The sequence below is a fragment of the Heteronotia binoei genome, chromosome 6 (assembly GCF_032191835.1).
Source record: "Heteronotia binoei isolate CCM8104 ecotype False Entrance Well chromosome 6, APGP_CSIRO_Hbin_v1, whole genome shotgun sequence".
NCBI lineage: Eukaryota > Metazoa > Chordata > Lepidosauria > Squamata > Gekkonidae > Heteronotia > Heteronotia binoei.
This window is the reverse complement of record NC_083228.1, coordinates 83552304-83577323: the sequence shown is the minus strand read 5'-3', so window position 1 is coordinate 83577323 and position 25020 is coordinate 83552304. Positions and strand designations below refer to the sequence as shown.

The 25020-nt window shown below is 45.7% G+C and overlaps 1 protein-coding gene across 1 annotated transcript in view; it reads right to left on the bottom strand.

Moving 5' to 3' along the window:
* The window catches only part of STAG1 (STAG1 cohesin complex component), a 326723-nt gene that overhangs the window by 188006 nt on the left and 113697 nt on the right, over positions 1-25020 (bottom strand). The window contains exon 3 of the mRNA XM_060241966.1: positions 12548-12650. Within this exon, the coding sequence (XP_060097949.1) occupies positions 12548-12650 (103 nt within the window). The remainder of the gene's footprint in view (positions 1-12547; positions 12651-25020) is intronic.

The window sequence follows — 25020 nt, the reverse complement described above, 5'->3', positions numbered from 1 at the left end:
CACACAGCGCACATATAACAAACACACAACCATTCTCATCATTTTCTGCAGTAGCAAAAATCAATTCTTGCTATAAACTTTAAATAACTTGTTGCAACGGGGGGAACAACCCCTTCTCAATCCAAAACCATAATAAACTTTGTATAAACACCTAACTCCGGCCTAGAATAGTTAAAGTATCCAAAAAACCCGCCATAATGCGGTGGTTGCAGGAAACCATAATACGAGAGTACAAAGGAATAAAGTTAGCTAGCAGTAGAATCAGGTTTTTCTGCGGTATCTTGGGGATGTCTGGCCTGCCGGGGAACGTCAGGTATGGAAATCAGAGCAATCAGATGAAGATGATGCTGGAGAGTCAGGCCACTCAAGATGGAGCGTGGCGAGATGTTTCCGTCCCGAGGTAAGGTCTGATGCCATCAAGCATTGACCCTGGCGCACTACTAGGATTTGTACGGGTGTAGACCAACCGAATCGAATCTTGTTTTCCATGAGGCATGAAGTAATCGGACGCAATTCTTTGCAGTGCTGCAAAGTTTCGAGGGATAGATTCAGAAGGCCGAGGATCTGTTTATTGTTAAAAAACAGCCCTTTCTGGGAACGAGTTTGGTGAGAATGCATTCCCTGGTGCGGGCGTCGGGGAAGGTAGCAATGATGTCATGGGGAAAGTCTGCAAAGTGCTGCATTAGGGACCCCATGCGAAAAGCAGTCTCAATGACCGGGGCAACGCCATCTTCTAAGTTGAGAGTGGAGGCGAACCAGTTCATTAAAAAAAGTGAACTCCCTGGTTTTCTACTGCCTTTTCTGCTGTCCCCCTGTATTTTAGATTGCGATCACGCAATTTGTTGTCTAAGAATATAATTTTTTCCTTAGCCCATATCTCTGCTTGAGATAGAGCCGTGAGATCATTTTGTGCCTGAGTGGCTATTTTGTAAGCAGCATTCGCCGTCTGCGCCACTTCAGAGATTGTTTCATTTAGTTTTTAAAGTTCATCCTGAATAGGGGATGCGGGCAATGCAGATATGCAATGCGGGGTGAAAGATTTTTTTCTAATTTGGAAATGGCTTCAAAAAAAGTTTGATTTGAAAGAGCAGCGTTCCCTTCAGCCGAAGGGGAAATTTTGCCCACCATTTTCTCTAAGGCTTATGGGGCCCGAAGGGAGTCACGGCGTTGTTCTTTCAAGCGGAGATATTTGGTCAGATTTTGGGAAGCCCTGGCAGTTTTGGACTGACTTAGGGTTCGTCTGACATATCTTAAAGGCAGGATGAGATCCAAAAAAACGGAGGAAGGGCAATTTTGCTTGGATTAAAGAAGGAGCGGTTCTTTCAGGCATCTGCAATCAACAACGACGCCCCGCCCCCCCTCCGGTTTGCACTCTAAACAACAAACTGCATGTATTCAGCCCACAATACCTGATCTTCTCATTTGATGAAGTGTGCTTAGAGAGCACACGAAAGCGTACATTCTCAATAAAAGTTGGTTCGTCTTAAAGGTACTACTTAACTCCTGCTTTGTTCAACTGCTTCAGACCAATACGGCTGCCCTCTTGGATCTAATTCAGTATATTAAGTTGAACATTTGCAGCTGGATATGATATACTACCTCCTGCACTAGCAGGTCTTCCAGCATCGGAGGTTTCCAAGACTGAACTAGGCCCTTCTGAATCAGAAGAGAGCAATTACTATCATCTCCAATCCTTGTTGTATTATCTACTGGAACAGTTTCTGGATAATCTGAAGTGGTGGAAAAGGCATACAGAAGACCCCTTGACCAATCTTGCTACTGCCTTTTGATTTTGTAATCTGGACATGAGTAGTGTCAGATGAAGATTGTCCTTTATAATCAAGAGGTTCACTCTCGGTGTCCCGAATTTCTGACACACCTGTAGAAAGACTTTTCAGTTGAGCATCCATTCTGTCTTAAAGTTGTTCTGACCACCACATGAATAACTTGATAAATAAATTGACTGAAGATGATGCTCTGCCCATCAGATTAGTTGCCCCATCTCCTTGTGTAAAGTTTGGAAACAAGCCCCCCCATACTTGTGGATGAACATTTTTGGCTGTAGTATTGTCCATCTGGACCAGAACATGATGTCCCTTCCAAATATTCTTGAACTGCATCAGTTCTAAAAAGAAGGGCTGCCAAACACTCAGATCATGCTCTCTCCCTCCTCGCAATGAGGAGGCAGAAGAATCATCAAGCACACAGAAGCACCCAACAAGTAGCGCCTCTTGCCCACTTCCCACTCAGGAGAGATCACGATCTTCAAGCTCAACAGAGCTCAAGCCAACACGTCCTGCTTCAAGGGCAGGGCCAGTAAGAATGGGAAACCAGGAGATAAGCCCCTCCCCTCCAGGATCAAGTTTAAGCCAGCCCTGTCTTCGGAAAGGAGGAGCTACATTCCCAGTAGTAGGAATGACCCTCTACCAGAACCACCAAAGAAGTCAAAGAGTGAGGAGAAGAGAAGGCCAGAGAAGAGGGAAAGAAAAAAAGAGGCCAAAAGTGAAAGTACACAAGAAGTGAGATAAAAGGATAAGAGAAACTGGAGGAGGAAAAGGCAAAAGTTTTTTTAAGAGGAAAAAGTTAAGTTAAACAAGGAAAAAAGGATAGGAGCCTATCCTAAATGCTGCTCTGCCTATTGAGGCAGGAAATGAACTGAACAAGGGGTGGTTCCCACATCACACAGGAAGAGTTTGAAGTTCCTTCCTCCCTGACTGGATGGTGGGAAACACTCAAGATGTCCTCCACCTCTAAGGGAGAACCCACATGTTCAGAGACAATAATCCCCTGAACACCAGTTCTGGACAGCAACAACAGGAGGGAGACTGTTTACATCACAAAAATCCTTCATGTCTTGGTTAGTTACTAATCTAAATTGTATAGTTTTCATTCTTTCCTCTTGGACAGGAAACACAACTCAGTAGTCACACATCAATAACAAAGACTGCAATATCAGAATTTATCTGGGTGGAATTTGAATTCATAAAAAAGACAGAAACTCACACACCCTGCACTACACAAAGATACTATAAAACTTCCATTAAATTTATCACAAACCAAAAAAACAGGTTTCCTACCTGTAACTGATGATCTTCGAGTGGTCATCTGTGCAGTCACACTGATGGGAGAGGCGCCGGCGCCGATCACGATCGGTAACTTCAAAGCTGCGGATTTCCGTGCCCCCCCGTCCCGGTGCGCATGCGCAGGCACCACCTCCCCTGCGCATGCCCAACGGGACAGGAGCGGACATCCCACCAGTTCCTTCTGACCGCTGCAGGAGCCCTGGAGACGAACCCGCAGCAGTGGGGAAGGTGGGCGGGTAGTGTGACTGCACAGATGACCACTCGAAGATCATCAGTTACAGGTAGGAAACCTGTTTATCTTCTTCGTGGTCTCTGTGCATCACACTGATGGGAGAATAGCAAGCTCACCACATACCTGGAGGAGGGTTGCGTGGTCCGTCAATAGGCCAGCGACTGCAGAACTGCACTGCCCACCGACGAACTCTGTCTCCACTGAAGGTCCAACGCATAGTGTTTGATGAACGTATGCGGGGAGGACCAGTTAGCTGCTTTACAAATGTCTTGCAAAGGCACCCCTTTCATGAATGCAGCTGAGGTGGCCATTGCCCTTGTGGAGTGAGCTTTGATAGGCCCTGGTAGAGGCCGCTTCCATAGCAAGTAGCACAGCTTAATTGTTTCTGTCAACCACTTGGAGAGTCTCTGTGAGGAGATCCTTCGCCCCAGAGAAGCTGTGGCATACGAGACGAAGAGTCTAGAGTCCTTGCGCACAGGTTTAACCCTGTGCAAATAGAAGGAGACTGCACGTTTCACGTCGAGGGCATGAAAGCGTCTTTCTGAATCTGTAGCTGGGTTAGGGAAGTAGACTGGCAGATAAATTTCCTTGTTCAGATGGAAGGCAGACACTACCTTCGGTAGAAAGGTCACGTCTGGGCGTAGGCGCACCCCTTCCGGGCTGATCTGCAGGTAAGGGGGGTCGCATCTCAAAGCTGCCAGTTCTCCCACCCGACGTGCTGAAGTGATGGCCACCAGGAATGCCGCTTTCCATGAGAGTAGCTGTAGGGGGCATGTGGCCATAGGTTCAAAGGGTTTCCCCATGAGAGCCTCCAAGACCCCCGGTAGGTCCCAGGAAGGTGTTGGAGCCCGGACAGAGGGGTACAGCCGTACCAGCCCCTTTAGGAAGCTCTTAGTGGTAGGGTGAGTAAACACCGACCGACCTTCCACATGTTTGTGATTGGCTGAAATGGCCGCCAAGTACACCTTAATGGAGGAGACCGCCAGCCCCTTGTCCAGCAGAGTGATCAGGAAGTTGAGGATGCTGGGAAGGCCTGCCCTCCTTGCGTCTCTGCCCTCCTTTGAGGCAAATTTCACGAACTGAGCCCACTTACAGGCGTAGGATTTTCTCGTTGATTCCTTCCTGCAGTTAAGGATAACATGCTGCACCCTTTCCGACAACTCGCTCACCCGAGCTTCCACGCCATCAGTTTTAGGTGCGGAACATCGTGGTGGACTATCCTGCCCTGTTGGAAGGAGAGTAGATCCGGCACCCCGGGAAAGTGGTGAAATGTGCCCTTGGACAGCTGCAGTACAGGGGCGAACCAGTGTTGCCTGGGCCACCAGGGGGTGAACAGAATGCCCCGCGGGCGCTCTCTGTACAGTTTCTGCACCACCCGCGTGATGAGCGGAATCGGAGGGAACAGATAGAGATGAAGCCGATCCCACCGGAGCAGAAGGCCGTCCCCCAAAGACAAGGGGTCTCTCCCTCCCCGACAACAAAAGTTCTTGCACTTTCTGTTGTCGCGGGTGGCGAATACGTCTATCTCCGAAGTCCCCCACTCCTGGAAGACCAGCTGGAGGAAGGTCCAGTTCAGTTCCCATTCGTGCAGGGACGCTCCTCCCCTGCTGAGAAAGTCTGCGCACACGTTTTGTTCGCCCGGGAGATGAGCTGCGATGAGGTAAGTGTTCATTTCCATACAGATCTGCCACACCCGCAATGCCAGGAAGCACAGCTTGCGAGACAACGTGCCGCCCTGCCTGTTGATATAGGCCAGCGCTGTGGTGTTGTATGTCAGTAGTGCTACTGTCCGATTTGCCAGCAGTGGCCTGAAGGAAAGGATGGCATGATGAATCGCTAGGAGTTCTAGAAAGTTGATATGATACTGCAGGTGGTCCTTGGGCCATCTGTTGCCCACGCAGAGGCCGTTGACATGCACACCCCATCCCCATAGGGATGCATCTGTGGTTAGAGTCATTGTTGCTCGTGGCCTGTGGAACGGCGCACCCTCTAGCAAATTGCGCTTGTAACGCCACCACGTCAGTGATGTCAGAATCTCCTTTGGAATGGAAAACCTGCGTCGGGGAGGGTCTACCCCACAACGGAAGCGTCTCAGGAACCACAATTGGAGACTCCTCATGTGTAGCCTGGCGAACGTCAGCACCGCAGTAGTGGCTGCCATCAGTCCGAGTAACCGCAGTATCTGGAGAGCGGTTACAGTTTGACTGCATTGGAACGTGTGTACTAAGTCCATAATGTCCTTCGCCCTTTTCTCTGGCAGGAACGCTTTGCACTGTCGCGTGTCCAGAACCGCCCCGATGAATTGGATCCTTTGGGACGGGTGCAGACAGGACTTCTTCGTATTTACCCGCAACCCCAACTGCTGGAGGAGGTTCAGGGTGGTGGAGATATGCTGTAGGAGTCCAGCTTTGGACCCTGCCACCAGCAGCCAGTCGTCGATGTACAGGTATATTGCTATGCCCTGCAATCTGAGGTGGGCCGCCACCACTATCATTATCTTTGTGAACACCCTTGGGGCCGTTGACAAGCCGAAGGGGAGGGCACGGTATTGGAAATGCGAAGTCCCGATGGCGAACCTTAGAAATTTCCTGTGAGCCGGATGGATGCTTATGTGAAAATAAGCATCCTGGAGGTCTAAAGTGGCCATCCAATCTACAGGGTTCAGCAGCGGGAGTATGTTGGACAGAGACGTCATACGGAACTTTTGGTGTGGTATAAAGTCGTTGAGGCCCCCATCCCGCTTGGGGACAGTAAAATAGCGGGAATAGAAACCCAGCCGCACTTGATCTGGCGGGACCGGTTCTATGGCCTTCTTCTCGAGCAAAGTCCTTACTTCCTCTTGGAGGGTGGAAGACGGGGTGGTGTAGACAAATGTTGGGACCTTTGGTTCCTGTCGAAATGCGATTAAATAGCCCAGCCGGACTATCGACAGCACCCATTGGTCCGTTGTTATGGATGACCAGGATCGGAAAAAAGGCCACAGGCGGGTGCGGTCCCAAGAAAGAGTGGGGGTGTAGTAAGGGGGGGGCAGTCAAAGGCCCTGTTTGGCCGGTCTGTTCCCCTTCTGCCTGGAGGACTGAGAGGAGGTAGGCGAGTATTTAGCCTTCGTGCCATACTGGGACTTGGTAAACGGGGCCGTGGTTTTAGGCCTCCATTGTTGGTCCCCAGACTGTTTCTGGAAGGGCTTCTTGCTCCACATTTTCGACCATGGTCGCTTGCTTTGCTGCCTGGACGATGCTGGGACCCCCAGGTTCCTGGAGGTACGGATGCTCTTATCCATGTCTTGGAGCACCGTATCGGTAGAGGCACTGAATAGCCCTTTTCCGTCGAAGGGCAAATCTTCGACGTATGCCTGGGTGTCTGTCTGTAGAGCTGTGGATCTCAGCCACGAATGTCTCCGAAGAGTCACAGCTGTGAGGGTCTTGGCACCAATGTCCCCTGCATGCTTCGCAGAGTTCAATTGTTGTTTGGCCAATGCCATGCCCTCGCTCTGGATTTTCCGTAGGGCATTCTTGGACTGTTCTGGGAGCCCAGGCAGTAACGTGGAGACACGATCCCATAAGGCGTATTGATAGCGCCCCATACACGCAGCATAGTTGGCTACTTTTAGGCCCAGCGCCCCCGCCGTATAGATTCTCTGCTCCAGACCATCTAGCTTCTTGCCCTCCTTGTCTGGGGGGGGGGGGGGTGGCGTGGGTCTTTCTGGCCTTAGAAGAGGACGCCACCACCACGGAGTTTGGCCTAGGATGATTAAAGAGAAAGTCCGCTGAGGACTCCTGTATGCGATACATGTGATCAAGCCTGCGCGACGTAATAGGGGTGGACGCAGGCTTGTCCCATGAGGCCTTAGCAGTGTGTAACATCACCGTGGTCAATGGAAGAGCGACAGCCGTCGATGTATCCATTTGAACGATGTCGAATACACTATCGGTAACGACAGGCACAGGCTGGATTGTTGACAAGGATAAGGACTGCGCCATCCTTTTTACCAGCTCCCCGTAGGATTTCAAGTCCTCCGAAGGGGAGATAGGTTGGTCTTCCCCGACCTTGTTAGGTGGAGATTGTTCCTCTGAGGACAGCTGCTCCTCCTGCAGCGAGCCTTCCGAGGATCTCGGTGAGCGTTCTGGGGACTCTGATTGCTCCAATTGAGTGGTTCGACCCCGAAGCGGTTCAGGGGTCACAATTTCCTTGGTAGGAGGTGACTTCTTTTTCTTGAGTGGTTCCTCAACCGGCGGTTTAGACATCGATGCCGATGGCTTGCGCTTCGGGGGATGGTACGATGTCCTAGAACGGTATGATGCCTCCGAACGTTGGTCCCATTCGGACTGGCGAGGAGGGAACCAAGGAAACATGGACGGCATTGGGCAGGACCCGTAAAGATACTGCCATTGTCTTTGGTCCCATGACAGCGGCGGCGGTGTTCTCTGTCGTGGGGAAAACTCTCGGTGCCTCCTAGGAGAGCGGTCCTCCGGGGATCTCTCCTTCGATGATCGATGATCCCGTCGATACGAGGGCTCCAGGATCGGTCCCTCTGGGATGTTTTAGGCCGGTCAGGCTGTGGCACACGTCTCAGAGTAAGAGGGGAGACTCTCTGCGAGCTGCGGGATCGCTCCCATCGGGCTCTCTCTGATCGACCCCGAGAGCTATCCTTCTCCTCTTGAGTGAGGTCCGAAGGGCTGTCATCTCTCACCAAGCGCTGTGCCGATTCCAGATCTCAGTCAGAGGAGATGGCTATCTGCGTCATTGATTCAAGCGCTGGTAGGTTCGGTCGATGGCGCGTGGAGGCCAGCAGCTTCAGAGCTGGCAGGACTGGAGTTGCCGAGTCAAGTGGCGATATCAGAAAAGAACTCACAGCGGCCTTCTTGTGCTTCTGCTTGTCGGACTTTTTCTTCGACCCCGCAGAAGCTCCTTTATCCTCCTTGGACCTCTTCACTGGTGTAGAGGTCTCTGACAGCGAAGCCGAGCCCGCTCTTTTCAGGGGGCGATCGGCATCGAGGGAGGTCTTGTCGGTATCGACCACCAACGCCGAGGATTTTGGCGCGCTTTCTGATGACGCCATGTTCCGCGGAGACAGCGCCTGTTCGACTAGGGCTGCAGCGAGACGAGCCGCTAGATTTTTCCTGGTTTGTCTGGAAAATCTTGCGCAATGGGTGCAGGAGTCTGGCTTGTGTGTTTCCCCCAGACACAGCAAGCAAAGAGTGTGGCCGTCCGGAGGGGCGATCTTACTGCCACATCGTCTGCACCTCTTAAAGAAGCCCCAACGCTTTTCCATACGCGAAAGGCGTGGGAGGTGAGGGGGGGAAGAGGGAAGGGAAGGGTACTAGAGTTAGGGAAAAATAACAAAAAGAACACTCCACCCCACTCACGGAAAACGAAAAGAGCAGTCTGACGCTAGAATATCCGCACTGGAAGAACCAGCAAGGCTAGAAGTAGTAATCCACCGACCGTAGGAAAGATCGACTGATCTCAACGGCGGTCAGAAGAGAACTGGCGGGATGTCCGCTCCTGTCCCGTTGGGCATGCGCAGGGGAGGGGGTGCCTGCGCATGCGCACCGGGACGGGGGGGCGCGGAAATCCGTGGCTTTGAAGTTACCGATCGTGATCGGCGCCGGCGCCTCTCCCATCAGTGTGATGCACAGAGACCACGAAGAAGATCAGAACAATATTCCACATGCAAAAAACCTGAAAAAATGTGCAAAGGTAGTAACTCTGCGGACTATGTATGTATGTATGTCTCTTCCCAAATATTTTCGTTGCTTTCTACTAACCTAAGTAAAAAATTAAAATGATGCTCTAATTTATAACTGGCAGGCTGGATTATTCCTTTAAAATAACAAGGCAGGCAAACACACTCAAGAATTTCACCCTGCAATTTTATGAAGATTCAGAGTAGATTCTTATTTATTTCAATGGGAGAGTTAAGATTCAGAGTAGATTCTTATTTATTTCAATGGGAGAGTTAAACTCATCTGACTCACACAGATACACACATCTCAAAGATTTGATCAAAGTCTGCCATAAGAATTTTAATTTCAATTTAATGCTCCAAAACACAAATCAATCAAAAGTGCAACATGCCAATGTCTTAACTACTGAGCAGGGGAGAAAAAAAATCAGCCACCTAAGGTAGCAAAAATCAAAATTCAAACGGATCAAGAAAAGGTATTTTGAAACACAATCCTATTTTTATATGGACATTTATATAAAACAGCATAAGACATTGGCTTTACTTAGTTGTACAAGGTAAATGGCACTATTTCCAAAGAAGTAATCTTAGCCGCAGAGTAGTCCAAACTAAAAGGAGTAATCTGTTTTTGTTTTTAAAGAAAAGGCTTAAGGCATACACCAAACAGAATACACACTCAAAAGAGAAATGCCAGAAAAATTAAGAGCACAAGCTTCACAATGTTTTATTAACAGTGATGCCAAGACAGAGACTACAGAACAAAGTGTCAAATCGCAATTAAGCTACAGCAAATTATGAAATGAGAAGGCCACTACAGAATTAGAATACTTAAAAGCATTCAATTTAAAGACTTTGGATGCATGAGAAAGTCCCCATATTTAAGATCACCCAATACAGCTAGTTGACCACTTTCTGAAATACAAAGAAACGCTTGTTGACTAGTTTGATTCCTATAAAAGGAACTTGATAACATACAAACAAAATACCCGGGACTGACAATCAAAGTGCTACAGGTAAAGCATATGGATTTTAGAAAGAACAGACCATTTAAGCCTAGTTTGCAAGCAAATACTTGTGTTGTACATATTACAACAGTTAACTTTACAAAGCATTCCTGTAAAATAACTGAATCAATTTTAAAATTATACATGTCCCATACACACATGCAAAGAGTGCTGTGAACTGTAGCTCTATAAAAAGAATGGTAAACCCAGATATTAAAATGTCATGAAGCTGCTTCCAATAAGAGTGTTTTAAGAGACACATCAAAGATATGAAACACAACATGTAGCCATTATAAATTTAATATGTGAACTTGCCTTTAAAGATCCCAGGAACAATTCACAAGGCCTAAACTGCATTTTAAAACAGTTTTCAGCTATTGAATAGAGAAAATGCCTTTAAATAGAACAAATAATCTTTCTTAAATAACCCCAGCTATTCCCCCCAAACCCCCCCCCCCCCCGCAATTTAGAAGTCGCTTTCTATGGATGAAGAGGAGGAGATTGGATTTATACCCCACCCTTCACTCAGCGTCTCACTGCAGTTTACAATCTCCTTTCCCTTTCTCTCTCCACAACAGACACCCTGTGTGGTAGGTGAGGATAAGAGAGCTCTTTTGAGGACTGCTCTTGAGAGAACAGCTCATTCAAGAACTGTAACTGATATATTGATCAAAATTAGGCTGAAAAGCTTTAAAGACTAAAATAAGAATAAAACAATAAAGTCCAAAAGGATTAAGAGACAGACTGAGCAACATATGTTTTATAATGTTTATGTTTACAATGACACAAGGTCAGAAATGTTAGGAATGAAAATGTAATTATATGCAGAACAGATCAAAACAGAAGTATATAAATAATTTATATTTAACTATGTAAGATCTGTTTAACAATTTTATAGATAGAAAAATTGTATTAGTCACATTTATTAGACAATACTGATGATTCTAAATGACAATTTCTTTCACATTGATTTTTACACTATTGTCAACCAAAATATGACTGTTTATGTATAAATGGGGGGGGGGGACTGTGACTGACCCAAGGTCACTCAGCAGCTGCATGTGGAGGACTGGGAAATCAAACCCAGTTCTCCTAGACTAGAGTCTGCACAACTGACCAGCACAACAAAGCGGCTCTCAAAAAGGTAGAAACAAACAAAAGGGTTAAAAATAATGACAGGGCTTTTTTTTGTAGCAAGAACTCCTTTACCTTGATCAGTTCCGCAGGGCCTGCAAGACCGCCCTCTTTAAACTGGCGTTCATGAACAGCTGAACTACAAGTGCATAACAAGTGCATAACAAAGAAACATCCGCCGCCAATATAAACTGTTAGATTTAACTTAATGTTATCAGATTAGTAATTGTTTAATTAATGTATTAAGTGGTTTTAAGGTTAATTTAACTCCTATTAATGTAATGCTTTATTAATGTATTGTTATTTCTCTTGTTGTTAGCCGCCCTGAGCCTGCTTTGGCGGGGGAGGGCGGGATACAAATAAAATTTTACTTTACTTACTTTACTTTACATATTAGGCCACACACACCTCTTATTACAAGGCTTACTGTAAGCTCTTTGAGGATTGGCTACATTAGAGGTATGTGGCCTAATATGCAAAGGAATTCCTCCTACAAAAAAAAGCCCTGACAATACATATTAATCTACAGAATTTTAGTAATCCCCTTGATCTTGATAATGACTACTGGAGATCACTGCTGTAAATCAGAGGCATGATGGAATAGTTGTGATTCTTTGAAAACTCTATACCCACTATAATTTAACACAAAAAAGTAAATACTTAATTGCCTGTTTAACATATGCAATGTTACACAAGGCAATTATAAAATTTAGAATGAGTCAGAAAATCTAATTTACACACACACACAGAGACAGGGACAAATTTTAAGGGTATTTAACCTAAATAAATCACTGAAAATAATCCACAGGGATGTATATGATTGTATAGTATGGTCCTGAGGCAATATTGTTACTTAAAATGCTACCAAGAAATTATCATAATGACCAAAGGTTGCAAGAACTATAAATACTAAGGGAATGTAGAGAATACTATAACGAAAGTATGAAAGTAGGTGCGATTTCATGAGATTACCTACATAGCTAAATTAATAATACTACAGAAATCCTTTAAAAACCATTTTCTAAAACCTCTGAACAACTGAAAAACTCTCCCAACATATTTTAATTTGAAGAACCAACATATTTTAATTTCCAGGTCATATTCATGGTATTACTAAAATATTTTCCTCACAAACATGTTATATCTGTATAGTAATAAACCTGCTCCACGTCCTAAATGGTGCTTAACAGCTACAGCATATAAAATTGATTTAAAAAAAAATTAAAATTAACAATCTTTTAAGTTAGCTTCCCATTATGCCTTCACACACTGCTCCACTCCAATCTTATGCTACATATTATAAGTCTTCTCACAGGTTTATTTATAAAGCATTATTTATTTAATAATTAAAACAATCAGAAAGAAGCACAGTGTAAAATATATATTCAAAGAAAAATAAGCATCATACTGGAGGTCTGCCAGGACGACCACGTTTTCTTTTCCCCTTCAGTTCAGTTTCTTCAAGTTCACTACCAGCATCTGAATGTGCAGTAGTTTCATTTGTAGAATCCCTGAAGGAAAATGTCAGTTGAAATTAAATTATTAAAAACATAGATTAAACAGTTGACCCTAATACAACTGCTATTTTTAAAAACAAATTGAAAGGACTACCTAGTTGCATGCACTTTTATGCATTTCATCACCAAGAACATACAATTCTGTTCACAAGAACACTACTGGTGGAAGGTGGAAGTGAATTCCCGTTTGGGGAAAGAAGAGGGGAAGATGCAACAGGCAACTGGACCAGCCACTACCTTCATGGTCTTCCATCCAAATGCTAACTGTAGCCAACCCTGCTTAGTTTCCAAACTCTGATGAGATTGGACTACTCAGGTCTAGTCACACTGTTATGTTTTATTTATTTATCTATCCCTCCTTCCCTCCCTCCATTCAATTTCTGGATTGCCCTACCCTGCTTAACCTATGGAATAATTCGGAATTACCAAAACATAAGAAAGAATTAGCATCTATGCTTATTTTAGCGGCGAAATTATTAATAGCTCAACAGTGGAAAGCTTCAGTTCTACCTTCTAAACGAAAATGGTTTCTAAAAATTTGGGACCTAATAGTGATGGATAAAATAGCTGGTACCATACAAAATTCAGAAGCATTTGATAAAGGAAGCGAGAAGAATATGTTTATAGAAAAATGGTTTCATTTTTTTGCCTATGTACAATCCAATCAAAGTGCATTTTGTAAATTATCGGACAAATACTTAGATTTTGCTTTTTACTAGACATATACTATGTATATCATATTCAAAACAGGATGGCTTGTGGTATAGATATTGTTAACGTTATTGTTATATCCAAAACTGAACACAATACTCTTGGTGGGGTCTAACCAGAGCACAGTAAAGTTCAGTCAGTTAATTACAATCTAAGATCATAAAACAACTCTTCAGGAAACATAATCTTTAGATAATCTCAAGTATACATTGTAAAATACACTGGTTAAATAAAATTTGTTAAAACAATAACATTTTCTTTTTTTTTTAACTGAACATGCCAAGGCACAAACTCTGGCTACTTTAAAAGTTATTTAATTGCATCAACCGCCAAGCAGAAGAGAAATAAATATAAAATCAGTTAGATCTACCCAGATATTGGACATAATTGGATAAATACAAATATTCTGAATGTTCTGTTAAAACCAACAATAAAAGAAGACATGCTTGATTGTCTCTAGCATACACAACTGGCATGCGCATAGGCATTTTGCATATGAGGCTGCGTCCATACCTCCCTTCTAAAAGAACAGATGGAAGAACATTAAGTCGAGCCAAACCTCTGGGGAATTCCAGCATAAAGAACATAAGAACATAAGAGAAGCCATGTTAGATCAGGCCAATGGCCCATCCAGTCCAACATTCTGTGTCACACAGTGGCTATATATACACACACACACACAAACACTGTGGCTAATAGCCACTGATGGACCTCTGCTCCATAATTTTATCTAACCCACTCTTGAAGGTGGCTATGCTTGTGGCTGCCGCCACCTCCTGTGGCAGTGAATTCCACATGTTAATCACCCTTTGGGTGAAGAAGTACTTCCTTTTATCCGTTTTAACCTGTCTGCTCAGCAATTTCATCGAATGCCCACGAATTCTTGTATTGTGAGAAAGGGAGAAAAGTACTTCTTTCTCTGCTTTCTCCATCCCATGCATTATCTTGTAAACCTCTATCATGTCACCCCTCAGTCGACGTTTCTCCAAGCTAAAGAGCCCTAAGCGTTTCAACCTTTCTTTATAGGGAAGGTGTTCCAGCCCTTTAATAATTCTAGTTGCCCTTTTCTGAACTTTCTCCAATGCTATAATATCCTTTTTGAGGTGCGGCGACCAGAACTACACACAGTACTCCAAATGAGACCGCACCATCGATTTATACAGGGGCATTATGATACTGGCTGATTTGTTTTCAATTCCCTTCCTAATAATTCCCAGCATGGCGTTGGCCTTTTTTATTGCAAACGCACACTGTCTTGACATTTTCAGTGAATTATCTACCACGACCCCAAGATCTCTCTCATGGTCAGTCTCTGCCAGTTCACACCCCATCAACTTGTATTTGTAGCTGGGATTCTTGGCCCCAATGTGCATTACTTTGCACTTGGCCACATTGAACTGCATCTGCCACGTTGACGCCCACTCACCCAGCCTCACCAGATCCCTTTGAAGTGCCTCACAATCCTCTCTGGTTCTCACCACCCTGAACAATTTAGTGTCATCCGCAAATTTGGCCACTTCACTGCTCACTCCCAACTCTAAATCATTTATGAACAAATTAAAGAGCATGGGACCCAGTACCGAGCCCTGCGGCACCCAACTGCTTACCGTCCTCCACTGCGAAGACTGCCCATTTATACTCACTCTCTGCTTCCTATTACTCAGCCAATTTTTGATCCACAAGAGGACCTGTCCTTTTACTCCATGACTCTCAAGCTTTCTAAGGAGCCTTTGATGAGGAACTTTATCAAAAGCTTTCTGGAAGTCAAGGTAAACAACATCTATCGGGTCGCCTTTGTCCACATGTTTGTTCACCCCCTCAAAGAAATGTAACAGGTTAGTGAGGCAAGATCTTCCCCTACAGAACCCATGCTGAGTCTTCCTCAATAACCCGTGTTCATCAATGTGCCTACTCATTCTCAAAGAGACAGTTAGATGGAACAAAATTTTGGTTGCAATTCCCGCACAGCTGGTACAGAGGAGGCTCATCTATCCATTTGTAGGGAGGTGTTTCATAACCTTTATTTAATTATAGCTTTAGTGCCTTGATAGCCAAGGTGCAAAATACCTGCATGGGAAAAACCTAAGAGCTACAGTTTGCCTCAATTGCTCTCATCCACCTTGAATGAAAACTATCTAAAAATATTAAGGAAGTTAATCTTGAAGGGGGGGAGGATTTTGCTTTAACCAGAAATATATAGCTTGCAGCCAATTCCATGATCAAGCACTACTAAGTCTGCCTCCACTCATAGCAAACACTGGTTAGACACTGAGAACTCCAAAAAGAGATCTCAAAAAATTAGACTGGATTGCATCCAGTTTGAGATAGTTGTCATATAAACAGATCTGTGATACGTACACAAGACACCACCTTACTTTGAAAAACTATAAAGTGATACTATCACTTAACATGATCTGGACATTAAATTTCTGCTGACACAGTCCAAAATCACACTTGCCTTTTTAGCTACCGCATCACACTGCTTTCTCATGTTCAGTGTATGGTCTACTCAGGGCTTTTTTGGTAGAAAAAGCCCAGTAGGGTGCATATTAGGCCACATCCCCTGACATCACCATTGTTTTGCATAGGAATTTTTTGTAGAAAAAGCCCAGCAGGACCTCGTTTGCATATTAGGCCACACCCCCTGTCACCAAGCCAGCCGGAACTGTGTTCCTGTTCAAAAAAAAGCCCTGGGTCTACTAAGACCCCTAGATCCTTTTCACACATACTACTGCCAAAACAAGTCTCCTCCATCCTATAATGATGCATTGGATTTTTCCTACCTAAATGCAGAACTTTTAAATTTGTCCTGGTTAAAATTCATTTTATTTGTTTTAGCCCAGTTTTCTAACCTGTCAAGCTCATCCTGTATCCTGACTCTGCCTTCTACTGAATTTGCAACCCCTCCCAATTTAGTAACGTCTGCAAATTTAATAACCATTCCTTCATCCAAATCATTTATAAAGATGTTGAACAAAACAGGTCCCAGGACAGATCCTTGAGGCTCCACACTAATCTCTGTATTGTTCCATTATTAGTATATGTACTGCCAAAGCGAATACAGGAACCATTCACAAGCACTCTTTGGGTGTGATGTGTCAACCAGTTAACAGCAATAGGATCCAAACCACATTTTACCAACTTGTCAACAAGAATCAATCTTTGTTCTGGGAGTGTAATGCTCTTAGGGCGTATACCAGGAGAGGCAGTCCCAAAGGTATGCAGGTTCAAGTTATTTCTGCTTTGGTTACTTTCTCCAGCGTCTGTCTTCCCATCTTCTACCATATCTCATTTTACAAACTGTCAGCTATGTAAGAGCCCTATAGTGGTTAAGTCAAGCCTCAGAACTTGACCAGAGAAAACTTTAGATGTCTTCAATGGATGCAAACCCCAAATAACAACAGCCTGTAACTTCATAACAATGCATGATAATAATTAAAGCAATGGGGGGGAGGGGGAAATCAAAGAAAAAATTAAATAGGCATGACTGCACACTCTATATAGCTACGTTCCCAATTCTGACAGGCCTATGTACAAAACCACAATCAATTCTAAGCTTACGTAAAACAGGTTGCTTACCTGTAACTGAAGATATTCGAGAGGTCTTCTGTGCTTCACACCCTTGGGTTTGGCAGCATCTGCACCATTCCAACAGTGATGGAAAGCTCCAGACAGGGGATTCCACAGCCTCCCACCGAGGATGCCCGTGAATTCCACCACACATGTCTTGGGGGGGGGGGGGTGCCAGGATCCCACCAGCTCCCTTCTGACCACTGAGCAACCCAGAAATAGGCAATTAGGCTGACAGCAGAGAGGAAGGAAGGAAGGGTGGTGTGAATGCACAGAAAACTGCTTGAAGATCATCAATTACAGGTAGCCAACCTCTTTATTTTCTTTGTGATCTCCGTGTTTCACATCCTTGAGAGACTAGCAAGCAGAGTCCTACCTGAAGGTGGGTGCTAGCAGGTATCAGTTGCAGGATGAGCGAAGAATCTCTTCCTCTCCTGGGTATCAAAGGCCTAATGTTTCACAAAAGTATTTGGTGTGGTCCACATGGCTACCTTACAAATTTCTGGAAGAGGAACGCCTTTGAGAAAAGCTGTAGAGGTAGTTATGGCTCTTGTAGAAGGAGCCCATAGAGGGCCTGGGAGTAGTCTCTTCACCATCAGGTAGCACAGCTTGATCGTGATCCACTTGGAGAGTCTTTGGGACAAGAGCTTGGAGCCTCTATGCTGGTCCACATAAGTGACAAAGGTGTAAAGTGATTCAGAAAGCTTTGGTTCTATTCAGGTAGAACAAGAGTGCCCCTTTTGACATCCAAAGTGCACCACTGTTGTTCATGAACCGAGGGGGAGTTGGGAAAGCAAGTTAGGAGTGCCAATTCAGACACAACCTTTGGTAGGAAATTGATGTCTGGAGCCATGGAGATGCCTTCCGCTTGATAAGGTAGATCACAACAAAGTGCCATCAACTCACTGGGTTGAGGTTATGGCTACAAGGAAGGCCATCATCCATTATAACAAATGCAGATCACATGTAGCTAAGGGTTCAAAGGGTCTGCACAGGAGTATGTTCAAGACAAAGTGAAATTGCAGATAGGTAAACATATAGAGACAAGTAGGACATGCCAGTGTCTAGAAGTAAGAGAAGAAATGAAGAAACTGCTGACAGAGGCGACCGCCATGCCTTCTCCTTAGTAGGTGTTGCAAAGGCCAGGAACTTCTTCCATTTGCAGGTGTAGGATTGCCTAGTTGAAGGTTTCCTACTGTTCAGGAGGACTTCTCTCACTCTGGGGGTGAAATGATTTAGACAATTCTCCATTGTCAGTTTCAGGTGAGGAATATCATAGTGATAGACCTTCCTTCTGTGGTTGAGCAGGAGGTCTGGGGATAAGGGGAAACGATGGAAGTTCTCTGCAATGACGGAGTATGACTTGGATCCACAGCTGGCGAGGCTACCATGGAGTTATCAATGTGCAACTTGGCTGGTTGTGAAGGATCTTGTGGACCACCCGTGTGATTAAGGGAATGGGTGAGAACATGTAGAGGAAACTGTCCATCCAGAGGATAAGGAAGCTGTCTCCCAGAGACAGAGGATCTCTGCTACTGTGAGAGCAAATCGGGGGCATTTCTTGTTACCCCTGGTTGCAAAAACATCTATTGCCAGGGTCTCCCAGGCATCAAAGACTGTGTTGAGGTAAAGGTCGTTCATGCTCCACTCATGCAGGATGACTCCCCCTCACCTGAGAAAGTCCGCTTGTGTGTTTAGATCTCCCGTGAGGTGGGACACCGCTAAAGTTATGTTGCGTTGAATACACTAGTCTCACAGCCAGATCACAAGGTGACATAGACTCCTGGACACTGTGCCCCCCCCCCCCGGCGATTGATATAGCTTGGAGCAGTGGTGCTGTCCGTCAGGATTGCCACAGTTTTGCCCTACAAGAGAGGTAGAAAAGAATGGAGGGAAAACTTGATCATCAGGAGTTCTAAACAGTTTATATGATTGGTGTGTGGTATCCCATACCAAGCCCACAGACATGCCCCTTAGGTGGGATCCCTACCCAATAAGAGAAGCATCCATGGGCCAGGGTTTCCTCAGGGAAATGGGGCTCTGGAGCCCTGATCCCACCAGAGAAAGGAAGGGATGATATGATGTGGCATTGAAAGCATCATCTGTTGAGACTGCTTGATTTGACTGAAATGTCCCAGGAGCTATAGTTGCAGGATCTTCATTTGCAGTTTGGTGAAGATGATGACTGAGTAGGTGGCCATGAGGCGCAGCAGGCACTGCACATGGAAGGCTGTTGTGGATTGCTGAGTTACAATCTGTTGTATGAGGGGCTTTAGTGACGTTGCCCGCTGGAGCGACTTATGCCACTGTAGAGTTGAGAATCACTCCTATGAATTGTAATCTTTGAGATGGCAGGAGATTGATTTCTTCAGGTTGATGCAGAGGCCTAACTGTGTTAGAAGACTCAGTTTAGTATGAATTTCCTGTTTTAATTGGGGTTCAGAGTTGGCTACATAGGGGAACAGGATCACGCCCTGAAGCTTTAGATGGACAGTGATCACAACTATAGTTTTGGTAAACACCCTTGGGGCTGTAGATATCTCAAATGGGAGAGCCGTGTATTGGAAGTGGTCATCTCCCATGGTAAACGTCTCCCATGGTATCGTCTGTGATTGGGTCAGATGGTCACATTGAAATATGCATCCCCGAGATCAATGGTCACCATCCAACAGTCCTTGGACAGAAGGGGGAGGATATGTGCAAGAGTTGTCATGCAAAATTTCTTCACTGTGATATAGTTGTTGAGGGCCCAAAGATTCATGATGGTTTGGAGGCCCACATCTTTTTTGGGAACTGTGAAGTAGAGGGAATAGAACCCATGACCTGCCTGATCTTCTGGAACAGGTTCAATGGCACCCTTGGTTAGAAGAGATTGCACTTCCTCCCTGAGTATTTGTGAGAATGGTGTGATGCTGACCTGAGAATCCGGCCTGAGAGTGTCAATGACCTAAGACTCCGGCCTGACAATGACGTGAGAGTACTCTATAATGTACCCTTTGGTGTTGATCAAAATTTGTTTGTAGTGATGCACTGCCATGCTGGTAAAAAGGGGTACAGGCAGATAGATGAAAATTGGGAAGGTGTGGCTGCTGGGCCAACTGCGGGGGAGTTAATGGACCTGTTTAGAGTTCTTTGAAGTCTTAGATCTAGGAGACTATTGTTGTTGGATACCTTGAAATTTAGGCTTGTGCTGGTAAGCAGGTTGTTGAGATGTGGAATACGATCGCACTCTCTGGAGAATTCCTGTTGGAGCCTTTCCTAGACCAGGATCATGACCAAGATCTGGATTTATAGGACTTCAATGACGCAGGGACACTGACAGCACAATCCAAAGGGTGGGGGGCATAAAGTCTTTTGGAAGCAGATGAGCCGCTATGTGGGCGCAGGAAGGGTGTGCGCTGACGTACGACTGGGGCCGCCTGAGCGCCGCTCTGCCCAAGGGCAGCAGCACCTGAGAGCTGCGCCTGAGTACGGGCAGAAGTGAAGCAGAGCACAGCGTTCAGGAAGAGGAGGGGGTGGGGGCGTGCCCAGGCTTAGGTCGCTTCCTGAGCAGTTTGGCCCATGACATGCCCCCCCCCCAGAGGCACAACATCACGCTGGCAAAAATAGCGGACTGTCCCATAGCCACTCGTTGAAACCAAAAACAAAGGTCACCTCCACCACTGTGGAAGCTCGCAAACCCTTTAGGGAGCGGCATGATTGCCTCACCAATCCCCTCATGACTCGGCCTGGCGAGCCCCCTCCCCGGTGCCCAATCGTGGCCGCCCCTTCCTAGAAATACTTCTGCCCTGCCCTGCACAACTCAGTTGTTAGGGACGAGTGGGGGTAAGCTATGCCAGCAAGTTCCCGGCCATACAGACTTCGAGTGGCTGATGCACTCGCACTCTGAGTTCTGCAGCCCCCAGGGGAGTTGTTCCGTGCACATGGCAGGGAGCATCAGGGTATCACAGAGGATCTCTGGGGGGGGGGTGTCTGCTGCTGGGCTGCTCACACTCCAGACACACATTCCAGCCACTGTCTATGCCAGCGAACTCCTGCACTTGGTACTTCCTGCTTGTCTACCTGCCATTGGTAGAGTATCTGACAGCGGGAGGGTGTGAGGGGATTGACAGCTTCTCTGTGGTCCCGGGTCCCGTGCGGGCCTGCCTCACCCGCACCCCCACCTTACCACCAAGCCAGGTTTCTTGTGCGTGCATGCCCAGCCTCACTCCTGTTCCCTCCCCGTGTTGGTGGGACGTCTCGCCTTTGCCTTTGATGGTCTACCCATCATTGGTTCCGTTCTCTGTTTGGGGGCAGGTTGGGGATGGCTATCAGCCTCTCTGGGGTCGCTTCTCCCGATTCATGACTGTCATGAGCCGTGGCGCATGCACCAAGACTGGCCAATGGGGGGGTGGGCTGGCCCTCCCCTCCGGCTGCCTCCACCTCCCTTGCGTGCTTTCACCAGTGGCATTGCTAGCGACTGTCTCCCTCACGGCAAGCTACGCCTCTCCCCTCCCCACACTCCAGCATGCCGAAATCCTCAGGAAGTCTACTAGCGGCACAGCAGCTATGCCACGGCCGGCCGCCACTTATGTCTGGATTGGGCTGTGAGGTTCCTGGAAGCCTCTAAAATTTTGTCTATGTCTTGCAGGACCGTGTCCATTGCAGAATGAAATAAGTCAATGCCATCAAAGGGCTAGTCTTTGTGCTTTTCGTATCAGGTGCAAGCGATGTAGAGCAAGGCCAGGAATGTTTATGGAGATTGATCACTGAGATGAGTGACTTCACAAAGGTATCTAAGTTGGGCTTCATAGAACTGACCTGTTGCTTAGTCACTATCATACCGTCACACTATATCTTCTTGCATTTGGTTTTCACATCTTACAGCAGCGTACGGAGAAGTTTGGAAATTTGTTGAACATATGAACATATGAAGCTGCCTTATACTGAATCAGACCCTTGGTCCATCAAAGTCAGTATTGTCTACTCAGACTGGCAGCGGCTCTCCAGGGTCTCAAGCTGAGGTTTTTCACACCTATTTGCCTGGGCCCTTTTTTGGAGATGCCAGGGATTGAACCTGGGACCTTCTGCTTACCAAGTAGATGCTCTACCACTGAGCCACCGTCCCTCCCCTGTTCCCGCAGGGCGTGCTGATACCTACTAAAGCAGGTCAGGTAGTTAGTGGTTTTTATGCCCAGGGCAGTCGTGGAATAAACTTTCCCCCCTCTTTATCTACTGGAGTGGAAAATTGTGCCTCCCTTTAGGAGGGCATAACTGCCAAGGAATTTGGCTTTGGATGACAGAATAGGAACTCGGTGCCTGATTCTTAGACCTTGTACATATACTCCAAGCTGCGGGAAAAGACTGCTGTGGACACCAGTTTATCTCAAAAAGCTTTAGCGGTCTGAAGAAGGGTGGTAGGAATAGACAGGGCTATGGTCATAGAGGCATCCTTCTGTACTATGTTCAAAGACGAGGTTGGTCACTTCTGGTTGTGGTTGGATAATTGTCATGCCAAGAGTGGCAGCCATCCTTTTAACTGGGTCCCCATAGAACTTAAGGTCTTCAGAGGATGATATTGGTGCATCCTCCGTAATCAGAGTCGAGAGAACTGGACCATTTGGTATTGTGTCTATTGGTTCCAAAGCAGAGTGTCCATCAGAGAAGCTGAGCAGATCTTCCAAGTGTCCCAATTCCAATGGTGAAGGGCGTGGAAGGGGCTGTTGCAGTTTCAGTGCGGAAGGTTTATCAGTGTTCCTCCTCTTATTGGGACGATGTGGAGGAGACAAGGTCATGTTGAGGTTGTTGAACTCTGAGCCCAGTCTGGAAGGTTCTGTCATGAGCCCTGACAGGTTCCACGGTAGAAGCCATGGAAAGGTTGGTGGATATGTCCCATACAAATATAACCATTGCCAGTGTGGCACTGAGGATGGTGGCAGCCATTGGTAGGTAGGTTGATCATCTAGTGCAGGAGGATAAGGTCAGTACGGATCAGGTTGATAAGGATCCTGCCAAGAGTTGATGGGTCTCTCTAGCAGATGGTGGAACGAGCCAGTATCGAGGAAGCCCTCTTGGGGGGTGTGCTGCTCTTACTAGCTGAAGCTAAATTGGAGTTGCCATGGCTGCATTGTGTCAGATCAATATGGCTGGTGTCGAACACAGCAGTATCCACGGCATCACCCAAGTGTCCCAACTCTGGGGAGTTCACTCAACAGGTTGGAGTTTGTAGAATCTTAAGAGACACCAATGCCAAGAACATCGGGTCCGGAGGAAGACTGGAAGGCGCCACTGAAAGAACCACTGAGCCATGTGACGGGCCTTTTGGGTTTCTTGCGGCAAGAGTGGGAGGAGTTATCACCACTGTGTTTGTGGTGCTTCTCCTTTTTCCTCTTCTTTGAAGGTAATGTCCCAGAGGATTGAGAAGCGGAAGGCATTCTCTTCAAGCTGGATGTGCCTGTAATGACCACAGTCGATGTTGAGGCTGATTGTGTTGGTTTCAAGGGAGTCATAAGGCAGGGAGAGGCTACCATCAAAGAGTGTCCATTGGAGGGGATAAGTTTGCTCCCACAGTGGGAACAATATTTAAAGTGGCCAAAGGCCTAGACAAATGGGTGAATGGGGAAGAAAATTTGTTTAACAGCTTGGGAGACTTGCTAAACACTAAGAATGCCATTGGATTTTAACTTTGTACCACTTTGCATTCTAAACCCCACCAGCTATATGTAGCTCTGCTTACTGTAGCTCATTCCTCATCTGAAGAAGTATGCACGCACACAAAAGCTTACATTCTGAGTAAAAGCATGTTGGTCTTAAAGGTGCTACTTGACTTCTGCTTTGTTCTACTGCTCCAAACCAACACAACTACCCACCTGGGTATAAGAAAACTACAACCACTTTTTTTAAAAAAGAGCTAAGAAGAGGAAAAGGGAGAAATCACTGACCAGACCAGCAGGAGAGAACGTCTCATCACGCATGTGGTCAGAAAGAAATTGGCAGGATCCTGGTGCCCCCCACCCCCAAGGACTTGCACAGTGGAGTTCAAGGGCATGTTCAGTGGGAGGCTGCAGAATCCTCTATCTAGAGCTTTCTACCACCACTGGAGTCATCAAAGGCGCCGCCAAACCCAAGGGTGTGAAGCACAGAGACCACAAAGAAGATAAAATATATTTAAAATGTTTCTTAAAAGTTCACTCTGTAATAAAAACTTTCAACACCATAATGAGAACACAGATGGGAGGGGCACTTCAATGTTCCCTCTAAGCTGCAGAGTTTTGTGAGCAAAAGTTCTACTTTGTGAGCTACTGGCCTTAAAGTTCTGAGCTACTGCATAAATTATTGTGCTCTGGGGCCATTTTTCCTGAACTAAGACAAAAATGTGTGAGCTAGAGGTTAAAAATCTGTGAGCTAGCTCATGCTAAGTCAGCTTAGAGGGAACACTGGCACTGATATAACCTTATAATGAAAGCAGGGTGAATAAAAATCGATTATTTAAAAATATATATTAAAAAAACAGATTTTTAAAAAAATTAAATCTGATTTTTATTTAAATTGGATTTTTAAATGAAATGCTTTTTGAGGTAAAATCTATCTACAGACAGCTTTCTGTTTAGGGTACCCGCTCAGAGTACATTCGGGAAATGGCACACTATAAATTGAATATAATAATAAATAGTCCAAAGGTTATTCATCATGAAATAAGGGATTAGCTTTTAATTATGTAGCATGAGGCTCTATATTCATGCAATGTTAATTTTTTGGTAAATGAAATCCATTAATCCATTCACAGTGTCATGCTCTTCCAGAGGTTTCTGTAAGATTATTGGGTAATTTTTCTATCTAGAAGATATTATCACAGACTTGGTTTTATAGTTCTCAAAACTGTGAATCTGCGTCTGCAGAGATCACATGTAGTAATCCGCCCTGAGCCTGCTTTGGCAGGAAAGGCGGGATATAAATCCAATAAAATAAATAAATAAATGTCTTCTTCACAGCAAAAATGTTATAAAATAAACATACAGAGTTAAGAAAAATACCTTAATCTCGTGCAAATCTATGTACACAGAATCAACCCCTTACCTCTTAGGTGCTAAATTTCATAACATTC